The 22466-nt window shown below is 37.4% G+C and overlaps 2 protein-coding genes across 4 annotated transcripts in view; one reads left to right on the forward strand and one right to left on the reverse strand.

Annotated features, from left to right (window-relative positions):
- Positions 1 to 7997, forward strand: part of vsnl1b (visinin-like 1b) — a 20888-nt gene extending 12891 nt beyond the window's left edge. Inside the window, exons 4-6 of one of the 2 annotated variants that reach the window (XM_037541867.1) lie at positions 275 to 439; positions 1771 to 1986; positions 5886 to 7995. In XM_037541867.1, the coding sequence (XP_037397764.1) occupies positions 278 to 439; positions 1771 to 1986; positions 5886 to 6083 (576 nt within the window). In that variant the 5' untranslated portion in view covers positions 275 to 277 and the 3' untranslated portion in view covers positions 6084 to 7995. Of the gene's footprint in view, positions 1 to 274; positions 440 to 1770; positions 1987 to 5885 lie in introns of both variants that reach the window. The other variant, XM_017699933.2, reaches the window with a different exon arrangement.
- smc6 (structural maintenance of chromosomes 6) lies at positions 7674 to 21374 on the reverse strand. Of its 2 annotated transcripts, none has more exons than XM_017699931.2 (27): positions 21214 to 21374; positions 20547 to 20705; positions 20339 to 20456; positions 19432 to 19537; positions 19196 to 19332; positions 19058 to 19119; positions 18879 to 18959; positions 18539 to 18640; positions 18316 to 18435; positions 17933 to 18028; positions 17629 to 17775; positions 17400 to 17488; positions 17045 to 17212; positions 16554 to 16732; positions 14740 to 14941; positions 14115 to 14229; positions 13777 to 13940; positions 12385 to 12520; positions 11660 to 11740; positions 11369 to 11539; positions 11145 to 11282; positions 10303 to 10448; positions 10098 to 10223; positions 9818 to 9923; positions 9352 to 9504; positions 9118 to 9215; positions 7674 to 9035 (listed from the first exon to the last, which is right to left on the reverse strand). In XM_017699931.2, the coding sequence occupies exons 1-27, from the start codon at positions 21226 to 21228 to the stop codon at positions 8948 to 8950; spliced, it is 3303 nt and encodes a 1100-aa protein (XP_017555420.1). In that variant the 5' UTR covers positions 21229 to 21374; the 3' UTR covers positions 7674 to 8947. The 2 variants fall into 2 exon arrangements, with proteins under 2 accessions (XP_017555420.1, XP_037397763.1); XM_037541866.1 differs by lacking the exon at positions 21214 to 21374 and adding an exon at positions 20856 to 20896.
- Between the last annotated feature and the right edge of the window lie 1092 nt (positions 21375 to 22466).

Below are 22466 nucleotides of genomic sequence, written 5' to 3' on the forward strand. Positions count from 1 at the left end.
AAAAATTTCATTTTTAAACCTCAGAAGGAAACTTAAAGTACTGTTCTTTGAGTACAGGTTTAAAGAACCCCTTTATGGTGCACGTTTTGTATTAACAGTTAAAAACTTCATCCACATCTGATCTGAACTCATGTGCTCTCAGAGCTTTGCATGGCTATAGTGCAGAGCAGGGGCATATATTATATGATGAATAGTTTTTCAAAAGACTTTTTTTATTCTAACCCTTGAACAGGTATTAGTCATGTGTCTAAAAATATTTCCCTTTTGTGCAAAGATCATGGGGAAACAGAACAGCAAGCTAACCCCTGAGGTGATGGAGGACCTGGTGAAGAACACAGAGTTTAATGAACATGAGCTCAAGCAGTGGTACAAGGGCTTCCTGAAAGATTGCCCCAGCGGTAAGCTAAATCTGGATGAGTTCCAGCAACTGTATGTCAAGGTGAGTGAATTTTAATGTGTTTGATTAAGCTCTTGTGTATCTTACATAACAGATTTTCTAACTCAATGTTTTAGTCATTCATGGATGGTTTAGTTTGGAGCAGTATTTCTTAAGCCAAACAGACCAAAGCGTATAATGTAGTCAAAGGGAACATGCCCACCAGTTGACCCAGTCAAGATTCAGCTGTAAATTAGAACAGTATTGCGATAAATTTCACAACATCAAGGCATAGCTGAATTGTACACTTTATTACACTCAGCTGGATCTTTATGAGGGAAAATTCATCTTGTGTTCTTTTGCATCGCCTACCATATTGAGGGTCCATGAGGCGTGCTTCTGACATGATTACTCATGCTGTGCTGCCTTGGGACTGTTTACTGAGAAACTTTAACTATGCGATGGCATTTAGATATTAGTAAGCAGGCTTACATAAAAATAGAATTGATTTGTTATAATTTCCTATAGCTCAGATGTTTCCCAGACTGCAGTAATTTCCCAAAAGATATTTCCCTCTGCTGCAACTGTAAAGTGTAAATCAGTTGTGACTTAGCATATGTGGTGTTCCATAATGTTAAGCTCATCATGGTGATTTGTCCATGTGTATACCTAAGCCTAAAGTGCATTCTGGGCATTGATGTTGGAATCAGTTTTCCCTGTAGTTGTTTAGCAGAGAGGTGCTCGGTGTCTGAAGGTTGCGTCTTTAGTTTTGCACAGGAGCTTTGTAGATAATGTAGCCAACAAGTACCATTTTAACCCTGCTGTCAAGAGTTGCTATAACAAATTTTGTTCAGCCGTGTAACAGTTTCATGTTACCATTACCAGTAATTGTCATGACAGATACTATAATGTTTGACATCATGGTAGCTTATGTGACATGCAAATTTTGGTAAGCATGCTCTAAATAGCTGTCATGACTGCAAACACTGTGGTATCTGTCACAACATTTAGCAGTAATGGTAATATGACACTGTTATATCACTGAATAAAACATGTCATTACAAGTCTTAATAGCTTATGACATCTGCCATGACATTTATGGAATGGTTATGTCAATGTTATGTAGCACAGTTCAAGCAAAGTGTAAACACTTCCTTTATTAGCCTAGGAAATTGTGTAGATTAGATTTTTGATTACCCTTTCCTTTAAAACCAGGCAGCATCACTTTCTCCCACAGAAATACTAAAATGCTAGCATTCACTTAAAGTGATTAATTGCACTGGTATGTATTTATTATTATTTTCACTCTATGTAATAAATGTTAACAGTACATTCGTAAAACTAATGAGCACTATCACATTATCAAGTCTGTAACACAGTTGTGTTTCTTGCAGTTCTTCCCTTATGGTGATGCATCAAAGTTTGCACAGCACGCCTTCAGAACCTTTGATAAGAATGGAGATGGCACTATTGACTTCAGAGAGTTCATTTGTGCCCTGTCCATCACATCACGGGGAAGCTTCGAGCAGAAGCTTAACTGGGCCTTCAACATGTATGACCTAGATGGAGATGGAAAAATCACCCGAGTAGAGATGCTGGAAATTATAGAGGTAGGCAGATGTTTTAATGATAGTGTTTAATATTTGTTATTTAGTTTTGATTTCCAGATGATAGTATGGTTCTGAAACCAGCTTTTCCAGTTGGGGAAGCAGAGCCACTTTTACATATAAGCCAGTAAATTAAATCACAGAAATGTGACATGACAGGATTTATGGCCTTCTTCCTTTGTGCACAGGGCATCAAATCAGTCATGCTGAGGCTCACCTTAATTCCATTATTACTACTAGCCAAAATAAAAAGTCATAATTAACATACACTATACAGCCAAAAGTATGTGGACATCACTGCTTATTTTGGAGTTTAGGTATTTCTGCCACACCCATTGCTAACAAATGTATAAACTCAAGCACATAGCCATGCAATCTCCACAAACAAATAATGTCAATAGAATGGGTTTTAATTAAAAGCTCAGTGACTTTAAACATGGCACTGTCATTCAATGCCACATCCATTTGTGAAATTTCTGCTAGATCTGCCCCAGTCAACTGTAAGTGCTATTATTGTGAGGCTGCAGAGTGCTGAAGCATATAGCATGTAAAATAGCTCATCCTGCATTGCAACACAAACTACAGAGTTACAAACTGCCTCTGAAAACATCAGCACAAGAACTGTGTGTTGAAAACTTTGTGAAATGGGTTTCCATGGCTGAGCAGCTGCACAGAAGCCAGTGATCACTTTGCGCAATGCCAAGCATCAACTGGAGTTTTGTAAAGCACAACATCACTGGACTCTGGGGCAGTGGAAATGTGTTCTTCTCTAGAGTGATGAATTATGCTTCACTGTCCGTCAGTTTGATGGATGCATCTGGGTTTGGTGGATGCCAGGAGAATACTTCTTATCAGAATACATACTGTCAACACTAGAGCTTGATTGAGGAGAGATACTAGCTCCTTTATCAGGGTTCAGCCCCTTAGTTCCAAGTGTTGGTAATGTTAATGCTACAACATAAAAAGACATTTTAGATAATTATATGCTCCCAACTTTGTGGAAACAGTTTGGGGAAGGCATTTTCCTCTTCCAGCATGACTGCTCTTGTGCACAAAATGACAAGTTTGGTGTAGAGGAGCTACAGTGGCCTGCACAAGCCCTGACCTCAACCCCACTTTGGGAACACCTTTGGGATAAACTGGAACAGCGACTGCAAGCGAGTATTTCTTGTCTGACATCAGTGCCTGACCTCACAAATGCTCCTTTGACAGGATAGACTCAAATTCCCACAGATAAATCTTGTGGAATCCTTCCAAGATGAATGGGGACTTAGCCACAAATGGGGGTGAGGGGAAACTTCATATTACTGCCCATGGCTTTGGAATGGGATGTCAAACAAGCTCACATAAATGTGATAGTCTCTCACACACAATGTCTACATTCTTTTGGCCATATATTGTATAAACCATTTAGAAGTCATAACACATTTCACCCAAATGTAGTGCACTAGACGTTTTTGAACAGTTGGTTTTGAAGCTGATTCTTATAAATAAGATGTGTTTATTTGTTCTGTGTAGAAACTTTTCCCAATGGCCATTTGCAGTATTGCAGCTTTTATTCCTTGTTTTTGAGCACAATAATTATGCACTTGCACATCAGTTACATCAGTAAGCTGTGGGGTAACACTTTCCTTGTGAAGTGGAGAATTCTAGAAGTGTAGTGACTCGGGTATGTTTGCTTGATTAGCTTTCCCTTACTGATGATGTCAATGCTGTTGGTAGCAAATGCGAGCAGTTCTTAATCATGCAGAAGGACAATGACTCATAAGATATTGTCACGACCAAAGAGTAGGAAATGTTTTAATGTTTTAACTGATATTTTTGAATGAATTCTATGCCAGGGCCAGTAGGATTTTTGGGCTCTATGAATATTTTGTGCATGGGCCCTTTGCCTCATTTCCCTTAGCAGAATCTGTCACAACATTAAAACATGCCAAAATGTTCATAGCACTACTCTTTTTACAACTCTGTTATACAACTCCTGACTAGAATGTAAAAAGCTGTAAATGTGAATATAAGCAGAGACATTTTAAAGGAGGAGACAGGTCACTGGTTGGAAAATGAATGGGAATGCTCAACATGGCGTCTGTTTACGGGGAAAGTCCCACCCTTCAATAAAATGAGCCAGTCAATCTGTTGCTTAGTTTGCATGTGAGAAAAGCTCCCCCGCCTTGTTATGGAGATATGCCCAGTATCCAGAACAAGCTGACAAACCTGAATTTTTTCACATTATTTGAGACAAACGCTATAAACTATTTGCGCTGCTTTTATCAGAGATTTCAAGAATGTTTTTGAAACAGTAATGTGGCTTTTAGTTTCAGTTTTATAGGTCTCTCCCCATTCAAACAAAGGTTAGGAGTCTGGTCTTGTTTGACTGGACGCAATCGGCCTGGGCGTTGCCAAGATGGCCATCAAGTGAAAAGACTCTATAAGGACTTATAGTATATAATCAACATGGCTGTGTGTTAGACTGCATATCAATATACTGTTGCTGGCTGAACTGCAACTGGCTGAAATTCTGATGTAGCTTACAGGCCGACATAGAAGGGGAAACTAGAGTGTGTCCATAGCATATTTATCTAAGAGAGAAATTTGGAAATACTATAAACTTGCAGGAGAACATGAGGTTTTGTTCAGACAGCTCCGTTTCCACAGCTCATTTCCATTTGATAACTGCAGTTACTACAGCACAATCTTCCTTTCTATTAACGGCTCCACTGTACGTTGCCAACTCATGTTTACCTCTGAAAAACAGGTGATGCTTTCTTCCCCTTTCTTTTGCTGTTCTTTTAGTTGTTTTTAGCAGCATCTTCATTTGAATAAAAAAAAACAAAAAAAACAATTCTCATTACTCTTATACACAGTGAAAAGGCTAAACCTCCAAACATTTACATGGTGAGGGGTGGGGACACTGGACAGGTGGTGGAATGCAAGACGCATGGCCTGCCAAACTCCTTTACTACTGCAGTAAACTAACTAGAGAAGTCATGCATTTGGAACAAAATGCTGGGGTACATTTTTACTTTATACTCTCTAGACTTGAATTATCCACCTCTAATGATTATTTAATTAATGAAGAATTTTAATTAATAATCTTTCAGGAAGCCTAAAAATTGCATGCAATTGCACTCTGTGGGCCCCTGTCTTTTTGGGGCCTATGGGATTGTCCCTTGGCTTGTGCACCCAAAATATCTCCAATTCATTGAAAAACCAAAGGCAGCCATAGAGACAGATATCATGGTAACACACAGAAAGCTTTAATTCCACATACTGATCCATTTTACTGTGCCCAAAATGAACGTGCAGGCGTCATAATGACTGACAGCAGATTTCAGCAAGTTAAAGGGGAAATTAGCAATGTCACTGAATTTCTCGCCAGTGAGATGTTAGGTTTGAGTTAAATCCAACAGTTCAATGTTCTGTTTAAAAACATTTAAATATGGAGGCAAAACAGCAACTTATCATATGATTGTATCCCTGGTCTACAAAGGACAAGGTGACTCTTAGCCACTAGTAACAGAGGATTGTCAAAGGTCAAAAAAGAGAGCAAACCACTGTATGACAACTATATCATTCCATTAAAAAAGACTGACCCAAACTACTCCTCCTAGCTTCTCCCAACACCATCTGGGAAACTGGCCAATTGCGTTCTCCCTTGGCTCTTGGCCCAGGATGGAAGTTGGCACAGTTCAGACTGAAGCCATACTGCCCATTTTCAGTTGGAGAAAGGAAGGCATACATGAAATGTTACATATTACATACAGAATTTCAGCAATTGGATAGCCTTCAAAATGAAAGAAAAAGAAAAGTAAAAGGAGTCATTTTGAAAGACTACAATCTTGTATTGACTCTCATTATTACTGTAGCCTAAGAAAGGATATGTTTGTTTGCTTTCTTTAAAGGCTATTTACAAAATGGTTGGCACTGTGATCATGATGAAGATGAATGAGGACGGGCTGACACCAGAGCAGAGGGTGGATCGGATCTTTAGCAAGATGGATAAGAACAACGATGACCAGATCACGCTGGATGAGTTTAAAGAAGCAGCGAAGAGTGACCCGTCCATCGTACTGCTTTTGCAGTGTGACATGCAGAAGTGAGGGTATGCATGCCAGCATGCTCCGGACTGAGTATGTTGTAATGTTTTATTCATGTTCAGCCAGTTCCACAAGATTAACACAAAAATATATTTGGACTACTCAGATGAACTTGCTTCTTGTGGTTGAAAAACTAGTATGCATGGAATGTCAAATGCTAAGAGTTAAGAATATACATTTAATTTCAAACCTGCAACAATGTAAGGTGTGCAAAATAAGTCAACTTGTTTTCATTCTTCCATTCATTGTTAGTCAGTGAAGTGCTCCACAGTAGGCTATTTCATTTATGGCTACGATACTTAAAGATCATATTTACCACAATAGCTGCTGTATTGCGTACGGTGGTTCAGGTATTAAAGGCAAAATGTCACACTAAATGTAACAATTTCTATTAATACAGTATGTTCAACTTTGATCTTAAACAGCAAGGAGGGTAGAGGGGTTAATTTAGCCTACCTCCCAAATGTGCTTGTACTTGATTATAAATGTAAGTTATTTGCATGCATGTCCTAAGTGTAAGCCTAATCGCTCCTTTCTCTTTTTTTGGCAACCTTGGCAAATAATAGAAGGAGGCCTTATAAATGATAACAGTTACAATACTAATGATGTGTGAGATTTACATTTGTGATTCACCTGCCATTAGATATCTTCCCTTGGGTGCATGTTCTCTCCCAAAAAACTTACAGTGTGTATTTGTAGAAGCTATCTGTAAGGACAACAATGTCGTGGATCTCGTCTTGGACAAATTTAGCATTTATTCAACACTAGTATTGGTTTATCCTCTGCAGCGACAAAGGTTAGAACACCTGTGTCGTAAGTCGTTCAGTACTGTTGCAGTCACAAGCAGACAAGTCAAACCGAATCACAGGCTTTTCCAACAAGTGGCACACAACTGCCAAACCACATTATATATTTACTCATTCCCTTTTTTGTTTATGTATGAATCATATCACAGCGTGCATGTATGGATGCCTGTAGATTTGGTTAAATCGATTCATTTTTAAAAGGCAATTTATCATGTCCTTTCTTTCCTTGGAGGGCTTTAATAACACCCCTCCACATCGCAATCGAGAAGCAATCCGCTACAAATGTGTTTGGTATATAACCTCAGTCTAAATGTGATAAGTTTTTATTGAACTGTTTTTTGTAAAATATTTCTACACAAGTCCGTGACATTTAAATAACCACTGTTTATACAGTAATTTAATGCATCTTTAATGGAAAATGATGAGGGGTTTTGCAAGAGCTTTGAGCCACAACTTACTTTAACCACTTGAAGCAAATATATCGTTGCTCACTACTTGCACTCTTAATGAAAAGGTTCTTCAGCAAATCTTGCTTGGAGGATTCTCTGCCTCCGTCTTGTCAGAAGAATGAGTGTGTCTAACAAGAGGACTGTGAGAAAGTTTTAGTACTGGGTAGAACCGTTTCTGTATGTTTTACATCTGTGGAATGGTCCTGTCTCAGTCTAGGCAGGGTCCCCATACAAGGCCAAGCTAAAGAACCCCAAAATGGATTTTTAATTAAGAGTGCATAGTGACACTAATGTTTCCCTCCAATTTTGGTTTGCCTAACTAGGAAAATGCGGTGTCCCTGTTTTCTTGCTTTTCACACAAAAGCATCAAGCCCATGTATGTCCAATAAGGCTCAGGATGCTGCACAGTTTTTTTTTCCTCCAAAGCCCTCCTTGTAGAAAGTAATCTTGTGTTTGTAAAATCCCAAAACTGCAGATGTATATCTTTGCCATGTAAATATTTGTACCTAACATGGAAATGAAATACCAAATTTAAAGTCATTTGATTGTGTAATATGATGTTTGTGTTTTATTTGTGGCATGTCTTCAACTCAGTATGTAACGTTGCACTGACAACATTGTGATTCAAATCAATAAACTGTCTATGGGCTGTTTTCAGAACATATGGTATGTGTTTGGCTGTGTGATACTTAAAGAGAACCGAGTGACTAGTGTTTCATCCGATTCTGTATCCGTCTCTTATTTAAACTGCCACTTAAATACAGTATTGGTGTCAGCAATAGAGAATACTGATACCATGAAGCAATTTCTGTAGACCGAACTTAACTGAAGCAAGCAACATGATGGCAGTGTGGGATTATTTCATGCTCGAGACAAGCAATAGACAACAGTGCTCACTTCAAAATATGTATTGCAGATCCTTGCAAGGATTTTAATTAAAATTAGAAATTAGAAATTTAATTAAGCATGTGAAGATTAAACACGACAAAGAGCACAACATTTCATAACTCTGAAATCATTCAAATTATCTAACCAATAAATGCATTTATTCGAGCTTGGAATGTTCTATCTCTGATACAGAACACTGCTTTTAACAAAATAAAATATCCCAAAAGTGGAACAGTATAAATATGAGCATTTATAGGCACCTAATGAGCTAAGGTTCGAGTTTTGATCAGTATGAGCACTCGGGATCGGCAGGTATTGTTTCGGAACAGACAATTGGTATTGCTGCATCCCTACAAACAACAAAAAAGAATACAGGTGCTCTCTCAACTCATCTTTGTATTGTAAACCTGCCCTAAACAGAGGGCAAAAAGTCTTTAACTTCTATCTTTCCTCTTTCCTTCAACACAGTAACAGGAAGTTAGCAGGTGATACAAAAGGAGATAATAAGCTAAAACACAGGAAATACCACACCTGGGCCCCAAAAAACAGGCAGCATTAAACAAATAGTTCTGTCTTGTTTGTAGAAAATGTTGGTTAATTACAGTTTCAGGCTTTAACAGGTTATATTAAACACTGAGAATAAAATAATATAAATAAAATAAAATTCATGTATAAAAATATACCATTCATTCTCTCGAATGAAATTTACTTCAGTCTCATCTTTTCACTGAGTGCTTTGCAAAGCCTCCTCGCTTTCTCTCTCTGGATCTTGAAGCTGATGTATTTTAATATGTGGACTTTTGGGTAGACTGCTGCAAGAAAATGGAGCTTCTTTTAGCATTTCAGTTGTTGGCTTTACCCATCATATGCCTAGAGATATTTTTAGCTCTTTACCTGGTACTCTGAGGGGTGATGAAAATGAACTGGCGCAAATGCTGCCGCTCAGAGAGCTCAAGAAGGAGGTCCAGTGAGATTCGACGATTATGCATATCCTTTACAGAAGAAAAAAAAAACAATGTATAGGCAAATCTAAATAATTAGATAGATAAACAAATAAATAATAAGTATTCTGCTTAAAAACATGTAACATTGGTGTACATAAAATCTGATAATCTCTGACAAGCATACCATGTAGACATCAAATTCGTCCAGGCACCTGAAGGGTGATTCAGTGATCTCCCACAATGACAGAATAAAGCAAACAGTGGAGAAGGATCGCTCTCCACCAGACAAAGACCTCATGTCATTGATGTTGTCTTTCTCTTGACCTGGAGGCTTCACCTAAACCCAACACATTAGCTCAAGTGAAGGGAGATTTCAGAGTTCTAATACAGTAACTATTAACTCTTTAATATCCATATCTGAAATGTTTTCCAAATTCCTGGAATCCAATTTTTTTCTGGAGCTGACTTCCAACTCTACTTATACCATATGTAATATAATATAATATAATCCTACATACTAAAATAGACTCAGTCTAACTCATTAACTAATTATTTGAGCCTTAATGAGCTGAACTAGGTGAGCAAGGAAACTGTAGTATAAGGTCACCTGAGACCAGATTTGAGTTAAAGGAAATAAAAACAAAACATACTGAAATTGAGAGGGTTTCATTGTTGTGATCAAACATCATGGACCCACAGCAGTGCAGCTTGATAAGGAAATTGTTGAAGTATAACTTGCATCTCACAGAGAGGGATCTGCCATAAAAGGACACCAGAGATATTTTGTAAATTTGGTCCCAGTCATTGATTAAATTACATCATGTTAATGGGTAATCCTTTTCACTCTATGTATGATCTACTGCTTCTTTGTCATTTAAAGAGATAATTTCCTCATATGCATTCATAATTACACAGTATCAGACAAACTACCTTCGCAGTGTTTTATATCGGGCCTGCCTGTCAGTCATGATGTTGTCCAAGCGATCAATGAACCTCTTCAGATCTCTCACTTGGCCGGATTTGTTTTTGTAATTACCATGAGCCTCTGCATATTCCCTGTGAAGTAATAATAAATTGTTTAGATTATGCTTATTGAATAATAGAACACAAAATCCACCAGGTGGTAAACACGTACCTAATCACTTGCTCCTGGTTGCCATGGCTGCTCTCTTGTGAACTGATCTTTTGGCGGAGACGTATGATCTCTGTATCAATGCTCTCAGCACTCCGATCTGGTCTTTGAGGAATGGGACAGATTTCTCTGGCTTTTGCTTCAAAGTCCTAATGAAAAAGAGGAAGCGGGGATTACAAAGCTAAAGCGATCAGATTTATGGCCTTCTGGCTGGACTTCCAGAATGATCCATCAGTGCAAACTTAAAATTCTTTATAAATGGTACCAATAAATTAAACTCTTCTCAATAAATGGTACTAAAAGGGCAAACAATGTTTCCCAAGATTCTTGGATTTATGTCCATTTTGAACAAAAAAGGTTTGCTGCTTTTTACTTGATACTAACAATACTGATCTTAAAATATATGCAGAAGTTTGAACATCAATAACCATCAAAAACGTGTTAACATTATGCTCACCACACGCTAATCAACTGTTCAGAGGCAAAATTTAATTGACTTTAACTTATGAGTGCTTTGAACAATTCATATGAAAACATGGATAGCTTAACTTTGAGGTATCTTGTTAAGTTAGGCATGTGTTGGTCATGCACTATAATATATTTCACGTTCCTTTTGCTTTCTGAATCGTTGTGGTAGGGGCAAGGAATTTTCTAAGCTTAAAAGAAAACAAAATTGAAATGTATATCTTTGTGGTAAAACGTCTTGTTGCTCTTTATTTCTCCAATGTTGAATTTATATTTTGCAATCTTTCTGCTGGCTAAAGCAAAGTGGGAACTATTTGCAAAGTCTGCAAGAACAGTATCCAAATGATTCAAGTGCAGGATAAAGGACCCCTTCATGTTACCTCTTTCTCCTCTATCTTAAGGCCAAGTTCAGCTCTCATGGCCTGAATGTTATCCTGATGTGCTTTGAGTTTTTTTTCCAAAATCTTGAGGCTTTGCTCCAGTTTACTGCACTCGGCCGCAGCTTTCACTTGCTCCTCCTACTCACGACAAAACAAACGACTGAGCAATCTGTACAATTTGTTGACTTGTAATGTTTTATTCATAATTTAGTTTCAACAACAACCTTTAACTGCTCCGTTTCATCTGTGAGCTGCTCCCTTTTATTTTTCATGTCTTGGTGCTTCCGATCAATTTCCATGAGAACTTTATTATGCTTTTCCAATTCACTCTGTGCCTCTTTTACATTTTTTCTCTCCAGCTCGATTTTCTGCTCATTTTCTTGAGCTTCTTCTTCCTATGAATTTCAGGGTCATATATCAAGAGTATGTACAGTCAGTGACGTGATATTTTTCTTAAGTAACTCAACATCATGATCTATATTTGCATAAACATGAATATATCACTGACTACACACCAGGGAACTGATGTCCTCAGTCTGAGACTCTTCAATGTTCTCAAGCTCTGTTATAGATGCTTTAACCCGATTTATGCTCTCCTATGCAATGAAAATGAGAATGCACAACACACATAAGAATAGAACTGACATAATGTTTACAATGCTTACATGATAGGCCTTTAAGATAATCAGTGTTTGTGGAGAAGTTATTCCATGAGGAAAGAATGAATTACATTACTGGAAAATAGTAACATGATAAACCTGATAAACATGTTAGTAATAATACCAAACATCTAAAACATTTTTGCTATTTGGCTTTTCAGTAATCGTCCAACTCTAACCTGTTAACTGTGGCAAACCTTTAATTGATGTGCCATGTCATGTCACATAAAAACAGCTTAACTGACAGTCATGCCACTCAAAATAAATTGACTTCTGACATTGCTGAGACTCCCAATCTACTGACATTAGGAAGAAATCTTACACAGAGATACCACTTTGGTGTCTCTTCTAAATCTTTGAGTGAACATGCTGTTATTTAGTGTTCTACAGGTAGTGACAACAACCACAACAAGTTCAGGAAAGCATAATGGGACATGATTTATCATGAAAACAATATCAAAATCATTATCACCCACACCTACAACAAGTTGCAGATATTTGCACATATCCATCCATAGAAAGGACTCATGAAAAGAAACTGTAAAGGAGAGAATTTCAATGTTCAGGGGCCATGACTGTACCTGATTTCTTTTGCATGCTATGAATACGCTACGCAGCTTCTCTTCCATGGACTGAATGTCTTGCTTTACAGAACTTAAGTGAAGCTGAAACCTGCTCAGTTGGGCCTGATGATTTTCCACTTCTGACTGCACCAAACTGCATATGTGTGAAAAAGAAAATTCAAACAAAGACTTCAAAGTGAAAGTTTATTCTATTTATTGTTATTATCTTGGCAACTGTGCTTTAAATACAACCCTTTTTCCAAAATCATTTAAACCCTATACTTAACTGAAAATAGTACAAAATAACAATATTAACAAGTTGGTTTTCCCATTTTGAATTTGATGCCAGCAACATGTTTCAAAAAAGTTGGGACAGGGGCAACACTGGTGAAGTAGTTAATGTTGTGTAATGCTTATTAAAAAAAAACAGCTGGTGGAACATCTCAACTAATTAAGTTAACTGGCAACAGGTTAGTAATATGATTGGGTATAACAAGAGCATCTTCTCTACATAAAACAGCAAAGAACTTGGGAATTTCATCATTCATGCTACATAATATCATTAAAAGATTCAGAGAATCTGGAGAAAACTTGGTATGCAAAAGACAAGGCCAAAAACCAATACTGGCTGGCCATGATCTTCAGGCTCTCAGGTGGCACTGCATTAAAAACAAAAGTGATTTTGTAGTGGAAATGCTGCATGGGCTCAGGAACACTTTCAGACACCACTGAGTTTGTTGTTGCATCCTCAAACACCAGTTAAAACTGTACCACTCAAAAAACAAACAAAAAAACATATAAACAGGATCCAGAAACACCACTGCCTTCTCTAGTTCAAAGCTCATTTAAGACAGACTGAGGTAAAGTGGAAAAGTCTCCTGTGGTCCGACAAATCAAAATTCATTTTTGGAAATCATGAAAGCCGTTCATGAAATCATGAAAACCTCCTCCAGGCTAAAGATGAGTATTATAAAATGAAAAATATGTCAAAGGAGACCCTGAACTGTTGAGCAGCAGAAATCCTTTATGAGGCAAGAATGGGAAAACATTTCACTTTCAAAACTACAGCTCCTTAGTCTGCTCAGTTCCCAAACATGTACAGAGCATTGTTAAAAGAAGAGGTAATGCAACACAGTAGTAAACATGCCCCCGTCCCAACTGTTTTGGAATGTGTTGCTGCGATTAAATTCAGAATAAGCACTTATTTTCTTCAAAAAACAATGACATTTCTCAACAATTGATATTTTGTCTTGTATTATTTCAATTAAATATAAGGTTTAAATATTTTGGATTCATTGCATTCTGATTTTATTTACATTTTGCTCAGCATCCCAACTTTTTCTGGAAGCAGGGTTGTAGGAAAATAATCCTAAAAAAATAACACTGTATAATAGTTGAGATGTTACTTGCCGAATTTCTGCCTCAGGATCCCCACCAAGGTATTTGACTATAACTTCACGTTCGGGGGTGTACGTGCGATTAGTAAACACCTGATCACCCTCTGCAGTGAAGACCTCCCGGCAATTTCTTGGGGGCCTTCCACCTTGCATAAGTCTCCTTGCAACAGCATTTTCCTGTGTTTTACAATTTTAACCAATTCCAAAATAAAGTCCTTTCAGTCTTCAAAGCAAATTTAAATTTAAATAATTTAAATAATTTGTAAATGACTCTAATAATAACATGCATTACAAAATCAAGTATAGTTTAACAGAAACTTTACTCAGACTCAAAAAGTTTAATCAACTTACTCTGATAATAAGAATGCATTCAATGCTCCTCATATCTATCAGGCAGTTAGTTATCACAGGGTTGTTAATGATGAGGATGTCCAAAACAGATGGGAACTCCGGGTGGTGCACACCTCTAACAACATCAAAAATAAAACAAGCAAAGAACTTACCAATTAACATTTTCATTCATCATTACATTTTATCTTCATTTCATAATAAGTAATTCTTTAGATTTCTCCAACATATACAGATCAGCACCAAACCGTTTTCATTGTATATTACTTTAGGCATAGAGATGCAATATGCAAAGAGTAAAACTGAACACTTATTTTTATGTCCAATTAAGTTTTTTTTTTTTTTACTAGTAGCTCTATAATGCAGTCCTGAACTTTTGAAAGCATTTTTACACATGTAATATTTCTCATTGTATGACATCTACTGCCCCCACTTTTGCACCACTGAAAATACAGGAAATGGGTTTTAACTGCCAGTTTCATAAGCAGTGAATATTTTGCCTATTCAGTGCTGTTTCCTACTTCTCTTGAGGAAATCCACACATTCGAGGAACTCTTCCATCACCGTCAATCTATGATTTATGATTATCTACGATTATGATGATGGAAATAAATAAGAAGGGGCTCACCGGCTTTGAACATTGTAAACACAGTCTGTGAAAGGGCACACCATTATCTGTGGCCTACAGCCTCTGGGAAAGTGTGGAGACATCAGCTCCTGCAAGACCCTCTCATCTTTGTAGTTGTCACAGCAAAAGGTTTTCATGAAACTCCGTAAGCAACTTTCCACAGCCACAGCTAAACTAGGATCCTTAAGGCTGATGCATGCGCCTGAGAAAAACAAAAAGATTCAAATTCATTCAAAAGTTTCTCACTCAGAACAGAAAGGGTTAAAGTCTAAGAGGAAGCTGGATAAAACAAAGGATAAACAAATTGTATGAATGTCCATAAATGCTTGAAAATTAAGCTACGCTTCAGTGTAGAAAATAAATATAATTTCAAGCAAGGTTCTCAAAAACATTTAGTTTGTTCTTAACAATTTTCTACACATGGCATACATTTTCGCAGGACATCACCAAACATTTCTTCTCAAACTTTTACCTGTTTTAAGACCACTGATGGCTGTGGTAATTACAGTGAGCAACAAGTATTTAGATACTTTTGTTTTTGTTATTTAATGTATTTCCAGAGCATCTATCCACCTCAAATTTACATTATGTCTTTGAACTTAGTACTTATAAATTTGAGCAAACAAGTATGTGTTCATAAGCACAAATAAATGTGAATTAAAAAACAAAATTGAAAAAGTATGGAAAGCATCTTGTGATAACTGCGACTGATTATTAAACACAGATAAAACAATAAAAACTCCTTGGCATCAATTCATCTCATCATGTTAGAAGAATGAAGGGCTGTGCATATGATCCGAAGTACACCCACTGTAAAATATGGAGGTGAGAGAATCATGATGTGGGACTGCTTCTCTGGAAACACAACCACAATGCTACAAAATCAAATTATTTGTTACTGTAGACATCAAAGTAATAAAATACTGGCAACAAAAAAACTGCTATTAATCTGTGGTGTTTGAATACTTTGTTCCCTTTTTTTTTTTGTTTCCAAACCTTTTTTATATTATGTTTATGAATACATACTTTTTGTTCTTATTTGTAAGTACACATTCAAAAGATATTGTCATTAAATAGTGTCATTTTCTTCCTTCACTGCATCTCAGAAAGCCAGCATAATGTCATTACATTGAGTGAGTTTACATGCACTCAATAGTCCGATCATAATGGGATTTCTGCAATTATTCAAATGGTCATGTAAACAAACGATTTCTTAGATCGGAGTATGGTCTGGAATTACGATTAAGGAATTAGATAAAGAGAGCTGGATCTCAGCTCTGTAATCAGATTTCTCAGCGTATGCATACTCTTTCTTGGATTTCTTTCAGATTTCTCAGTCTGTGCATGGGTGAAAACAAGACTGCTGTACCGGAAATAAGCAAGCAGTAATGACAACAACCACATGATAAAAACTACATGCTTGACGCAATTAAGAATTAAAATATTCTTCATCTTCTAAATAATGCATGTTCATATTTTCAGGTAAAGTAGCACAATGTTTGAAAAAAAAGGCACGACATTAAGTTTGAGTTTTACATTACATTTATGTCATGTTTGCTGTAAGTTTTTTGGCTGGTTGCAAATTACTGACTCATGTAGACTCGGAGTTTTGATTATCTTATTACTCAAGTGCATGCGCATGTTGCTTGGATTACTGACAAAATCTGATTTTCCCCAGTTATCAGATGCATGTAAATGTCAATGTCAATGATAAAAAAAAAATATTGTTGCATCATTAACATGAAAAATAACAAACTAACAAAAGCACCAATTGTTCACACAATTCTGTGTACTGTGATAAATAAAGCTGTCACCTATCGGCCCCACTGGTTTCTTAATGAACCGTCCTTGAGCGTATGCTTTGTCAATAGACTCCAACAGCTCTGGCATGCGATCTCCAAATCGTCTCAGTCTATTAGATCTGCTGGCTGTGAGTTGGTTTTTCCTCTTCAGCTTGGTTTCCAGAGAGACCTGGATGTTCTTTTCTTCCATGCTAAAATGTTACATAGCAAAAATCACTATTAAACCGCACTGAGACAGTAAAACAATGATTAAAGAACATGCGTGGCAAAGGCCCTGCATACAATCACCTGGCTAATAAAGATGAGTCAGCTACTTACAGAAGCAGTCACGTTTGGCCAGCCACATTTGTCATGTTTTACAACTTCTATCATGTTTTACATTTTAACCTTTCCGTCGTATTCTGTATTTATGGCTTACTAATCCATCCCAAACGCAGGAAGAAACAGCTACATTATCAGTACTTTTAAAATGTGTCAAAACTGTAGAATAAATGCAGATTCACCTTAGCTTGTCATATTCTTCCCTTCCTTTGAAAAGGGCTTGCTGCTTCTCTTTGATTTCCTGATTAAGTTCTATAGATTCAGTCCCAAGTTTTTCCAACTGATTCCTCAGAGCAGATATTTTCTTTATTCGCTGTGCATGCTCCGACTCACGATTCCTTCCGCCATTACTAGCAAAAAAAAATCATCAATAATTTATGGTTATCACAAAATATTACATTGTAAGAATAATTATGCTATCACATCTATTACACATATATACAAAATGTTTGTAAATGTGATATTTTGTATATATGTGTAATAGATGTGATATATGTTTATGTTTATATAAACACCTACATATGTATGTAAACACACCTATTACTTATTTTGTGAATTCTCTCCTGGAAAAGACATTGTTCCTTTTCTAACTGTTTCAATTTATTCTCTGCACGGAAGTACACCACCTGAAAAAGCAGCACTTTAAAAATCAATATAAATGTGTAGACAGCAGTCAGGTTTGAACAAAGTGTGGACTAGAAAGTTTCTCATTATATAGGAATAACTCATTATATTATTAATGCTTTGTATCAGGACAGTATCTTACTTCCTGGCTCTTCTGAGCTTTACTCTTGAGCTTGACCTCTTCTTTTATTTTTCTACTTTCTTCTGCCAGACGTTCCTCCTCCTCTTTCACTCTCTCAAGCTTCTGCTGATTGTCCCGCAATTTCTTTTCAGCAAGAGTAACTTTGCTCTAGAGAAGGAAACACAGACCTCACAGTCTAAAAACAGATCAACAGAGTGGCTGTACGCTTGAATCACTCTTTACATCCATGTGACACAGAGACAAAGAGGAACATTCAGTTTTCTGTAAGCAAAGAATAGAGCAATAATTTAATAATAGTTTGTACCTGGCAGAGCAGAAGCTTTTCTTCAAATGCTCTATTGTTCTGTTCTTTATCAATTTCTTCCTTCAACTGCTGTACTTGCCACTCTTTTTCTCTCACCTGTTAAAGTAAAACCACCATTCAAGACACTGTTTGGTACATGGATAAATCTGTTTGGAAGGTTCAGGAACTTTGAACCGCATAACACTACTGGAATTTCTAAACATATATAGTGTAATATTGGTGATTGGTGATGACTGATATACTTGAAACATTTAAATACAGAGCCTTGAGGTCATGAATATCAAGCGGTTTACTACTGTGCTACAAACACATCATATATAAGCTTTCTAAAGGAAAAAATAATATGGAGACACAAGACATGCAACAGAGCTGAGAAAACATACCAGACACCATGCCATTTTTTTTTTCAAATCCTCCAGAGTCTGCTTCATATTTTCAAGCGCTGATAAACTCTCATACTTTTCTTTCTTTTGTAAAAACAATTGTCTCAGGTCTTTGAGACACTGAAAATACATAGAACATGGCATTTACTAATCAATCAGAAGAGAGTGATGAGATAATGTGTATAAATATATACAATTAATACAATCATCAACACTAGTGTACCTCCTCCTGCCTTTCCACTTGGTCCCGAGTCACAGCTTTGGTCTGCTTGATATGAATGTAGTCTCGTTTCATCTGCTCTAGCAGAGTTGCCTTCATGAAAAACTTTAAAGACAACAGATATACAATGATTGTTAGTGAAACAGCTAATGAAATTCTACTGAGCGATTCAGTATTATTGATTAAAAAAAGAGAGAAAGACAACTTCAGAAAACTGCATTTAATGTATGCAGTGAGTTTGTACGTAACACTATAACCTGATGTAAATATGAAAAAGGTTCAGTACATGCTATAAATCATTCAGTTAATCCTAATCTCCTTTTCCTTCATGAAAAGCTCTCACCTTGTACTTATCTGCTTCACTTTTTGAATGCAGGAACTGCTTACTCATTTCCTGATTTAGGATTGAGACTGGGTTGTCAACCTATAATAAGTAAAACGACAGCTTAAAAAAAATACATAAAAGAAATGTAGTAAATGAAAATAACCTGAATTTGGCTCTACAGAAAATGCAAAAGCAACCTGTATATTGAAATGATCCAATATTGCTGTTAACTCTTCTTTCTTAGTGGAGACAATGTGACCTGAAAACAGAGAAAATCTGAGCTTGGGGTTTGTATTGACATGACCATGTTGACCAGCAAAAGTACAATATATTACCAGGTTTGTTTTTGATTTTGCAAGTCCTGCACCCATCACTTGTGATCCGCTGCTCAATGGAGATGCAATCTCCATATGTATCACCTTTATAAGCATCACTCCCTCTGTTTCGCAATTTTACTGTGACTTCTGCAGAGCTAGGAAAGACAAAACAGATACCACATAATATATTAAAGATCATAAGACAGTTAAAGTGATTAGTAAACACCAGTTTCTTTTACATAAAATAAACTGACCTCTCTCCATATTTTACAAAACTCTTCAGAGAGGCTCCTCTGTTGGTTGTAGTTGCTTTTCCACCCAGGCCCACAATAAGTGCAGTGAGAATTGCACTCTTCCCACCTGACATTGACACAGTTAAATATATTAAGGAAAATGGGAAAATATTAGCCAAATCATCAGTACTTGGATTCTACATTTGCTTTCCCTGTGAAAGTGCCTACAATGAAGTGAAAGGAATGAAAGTCTAGGTTTGACCCACCTGCCATTTTGTAGTGCTTAGGGCTGAACAATTTGGGGAATATAATAAAAATGTTTTTTTTTTTCTGAGCAGTATTGTAAATGTGATTTCAATTGTAATTATTTGCCATATACTGATGTACAGGATTGTTTTGTGGCCAATAAGACCAGCATATGCTCTTTTTATGGCTTGAGGCTTGAACTCTGAGCATACTATACTATGCCACCAGCCATTTGTGGTTTGGGTTGATATACACACCACATTTCGTTACTTCTAACTGATCTGGCTCATTTGCAGACAGTTCACAAGCTCAGTGGTGTTAGGTTAAATTTCCCAATTTAAAAATATGACAGCATTATTGATAATATAGTGTATTATTAAAACAGAAGCTGTTGTGGTTTGACAGACTGCACTCTTAACATTGTGATTTCAATATAAAACAATTAAGCTTTCAGCCCTAGTAGTACCTCTTCCAAAACAGCAGCCCTGGCACCACTACTGTTTGAAAGGATTATTGCATTTAAAAGCTTATAAGGAGTGGGTTCATTGCAGCCCCGGTCCACTTCACCAGCAGTGTAAAGAAAAGCTGAGTCTGTAAAAACATTCTGAATGACTTGAAGATGAAGACCAAACAAAGAGTTAGGGTGCTAAAATGTAGTAACTTGAATTCTGATCATTCTTACTTCCATTGTTTCCAACAATAAAGTTCACGTTTGGTCCAAACTGGAAAGGGCCAAGCAAATGGTGGCTCATAAAGTTCTTCAAAGTGATGCTCTCAATTACACCAATATCTCCTGCGCTCTAAAATGGAAAGACAGGGTGGCTTAAGCGCAGAGTCCAAGATCATTAGAATTCTGTTAGTTTATTAACTTAATGGTTCAATTCACACACCGAGGTAGAAAAAGAGTGCTCCTGATGAAGCCCTCCGTCTTCATCAAAGTCATCCTCATCTTGGACATGGGTCGTGTCCTCTGTCCTGCAAATTTTGCTGGGTTTCGGCAGACTCTGGACATTGGACTTTCTCTTGTTCATTGTACAAATATGCTCAAACTGTGGAGAAAAGCAACAGCTAGATCACTCTATTGAGTGATGTTGGAGAGATGTCTTTGTGCACGTACTTCCTCACCACAGCCAATTTAAATAGAGCTATAAACTGAGCTATAACGATAATGAAAGTGCGGTGAGAAGCTATGAACTTACGTCTTGTTCCGAATAAAGCTCCAAAAACAGCCTTGCACTCACGCTAACTACTGAAACAAGTATTCAAACGCTAACGGGGTTCTCTCATCTACCTGTAATTATTGCACTGAGTTGGATAAGAGATAAGCGAAATACAAAGGAATTAAAAATGCGCACACTCTCTTTCTCTCTCTCGCTAATAACTTCAGCACTGCGCAGCCATGGCTGAAGGCAACACAGTCCGTCAACTCAAATCAACCCGATTACGCTGCTCTGACTTCATTTCAGACAAGGGACAAACTTTTCTGCTGAATATAGTAACTAACCCACTTTATATTTCAGAAGCATTCAGTACCAAGAGCATTTTAATGTGACTTACTCCATTCCCCTGCATGTGGAAGTGAATGTCTTGTTTTAAAAAGCTAACTATATTTGCTGGCTGCTTCCTGGTTAGCTACTGTTGTGAACTGTAGGTGTGGCTAAAGCTATGCTAGCTAACCTGCTGGGCTGTTAGTTCAGCACCTTCGCTCAGCTCAGAGAGACTCTCCGTCTAGACAGAAGAACGAAACTACTGTTTTGATATCGCCTACTTCTGCTTGTCCACATAATCAAAGCAAGCAAGGAATAAGAAGCGTTCAGTGACATAACACGGTACACGTTAGCATGGTGAAATACATAACGCTCATTTTACTGCATACGGAGAGTTCGCTGTCAGTAAGTGACTGCATTGCCTTTAAGCCATCATCAGGAAATGCAGCAAGAACAGAGCAGCAGCAGCCTAGATCCCGGTACAAAAAATCTGACCCACTCTATAATGGCCTAGATATCGATCCCGCGGGTGAAGGCTCGTCTGAAATTAGTTTCGGACAGGACAGTTTCGCCGATCAACTTTAAAAGTAGCTAAATATAAATACAACCAGAGTGGAGAAAATGCAGACCGGTAGAGGACGCCATTACGTGCCCAATCAGCAGTGCGCTGCCTGGTTACAGTAAAACAAACTATTTTGGATTTTTAAAGTTGTTTTCCACTGCATGGTACCGGCTTGACTCGACTCTACTCCTTTTTGGTTTTCCATTAGGGAAATCTGGTACCTGGTACTACTTTAGCACAACCTCCGTTGAAGTTCTAAGCAAACTGAGCCGATACCAAAAGGTGACGTAAACATTTACAGATTCCTTATTGGTCGTAGAGAGTCGCTAAACACATATGCTAACTTTAGCTTAAGTTTACGTCGCCTTTTAGTGTGGGACCATAATGGGTAGTGCATGTTGGGCTTGTATGGGCCGTCTATTTGGAGCTCATGTGGGTTTTATGTGTGTTGAGTGTGGGCATAGACCAGGACGTTTGCTGGCAAACTGGGCTGAGGACACCTAGTCCCCATATGTGCACCACATCATAGGGTACCATGAGGGCCCTTTTAAGAACCATCTTATTTTGTCCTTGGTTTCCATGAGGAGCCTTTGAGTGGCACAAAATCGGTACGTAATGGGTGTAAGATGGGTACAGTGCGAAATTGCGGTAGACAGTAAATGGGGTCTATATTCTTTTTAAAGGAAGTTGGATTTCATATAGTTGGAGTATGTGAATAGAGTACGACAATCCTAGGCAAACTGAACTGGTGGTAATTGAGT

Source organism: Pygocentrus nattereri, chromosome 10 (assembly GCF_015220715.1).
Source record: "Pygocentrus nattereri isolate fPygNat1 chromosome 10, fPygNat1.pri, whole genome shotgun sequence".
Lineage (NCBI taxonomy): Eukaryota > Metazoa > Chordata > Actinopteri > Characiformes > Serrasalmidae > Pygocentrus > Pygocentrus nattereri.

Coding starts and splice junctions, on each gene's coding strand:
- smc6 (XM_017699931.2), bottom strand. Junction 20,457..20,546: donor AGCACTCTTTTTCTACCTCG/GTGTGTGAATTG, acceptor TTTCCATTTTAG/AGCGCAGGAGATATTGGTGT. Junction 11,741..12,384: donor TAGCATGCAAAAGAAATCAG/GTACAGTCATGG, acceptor TTCATTGCATAG/GAGAGCATAAATCGGGTTAA.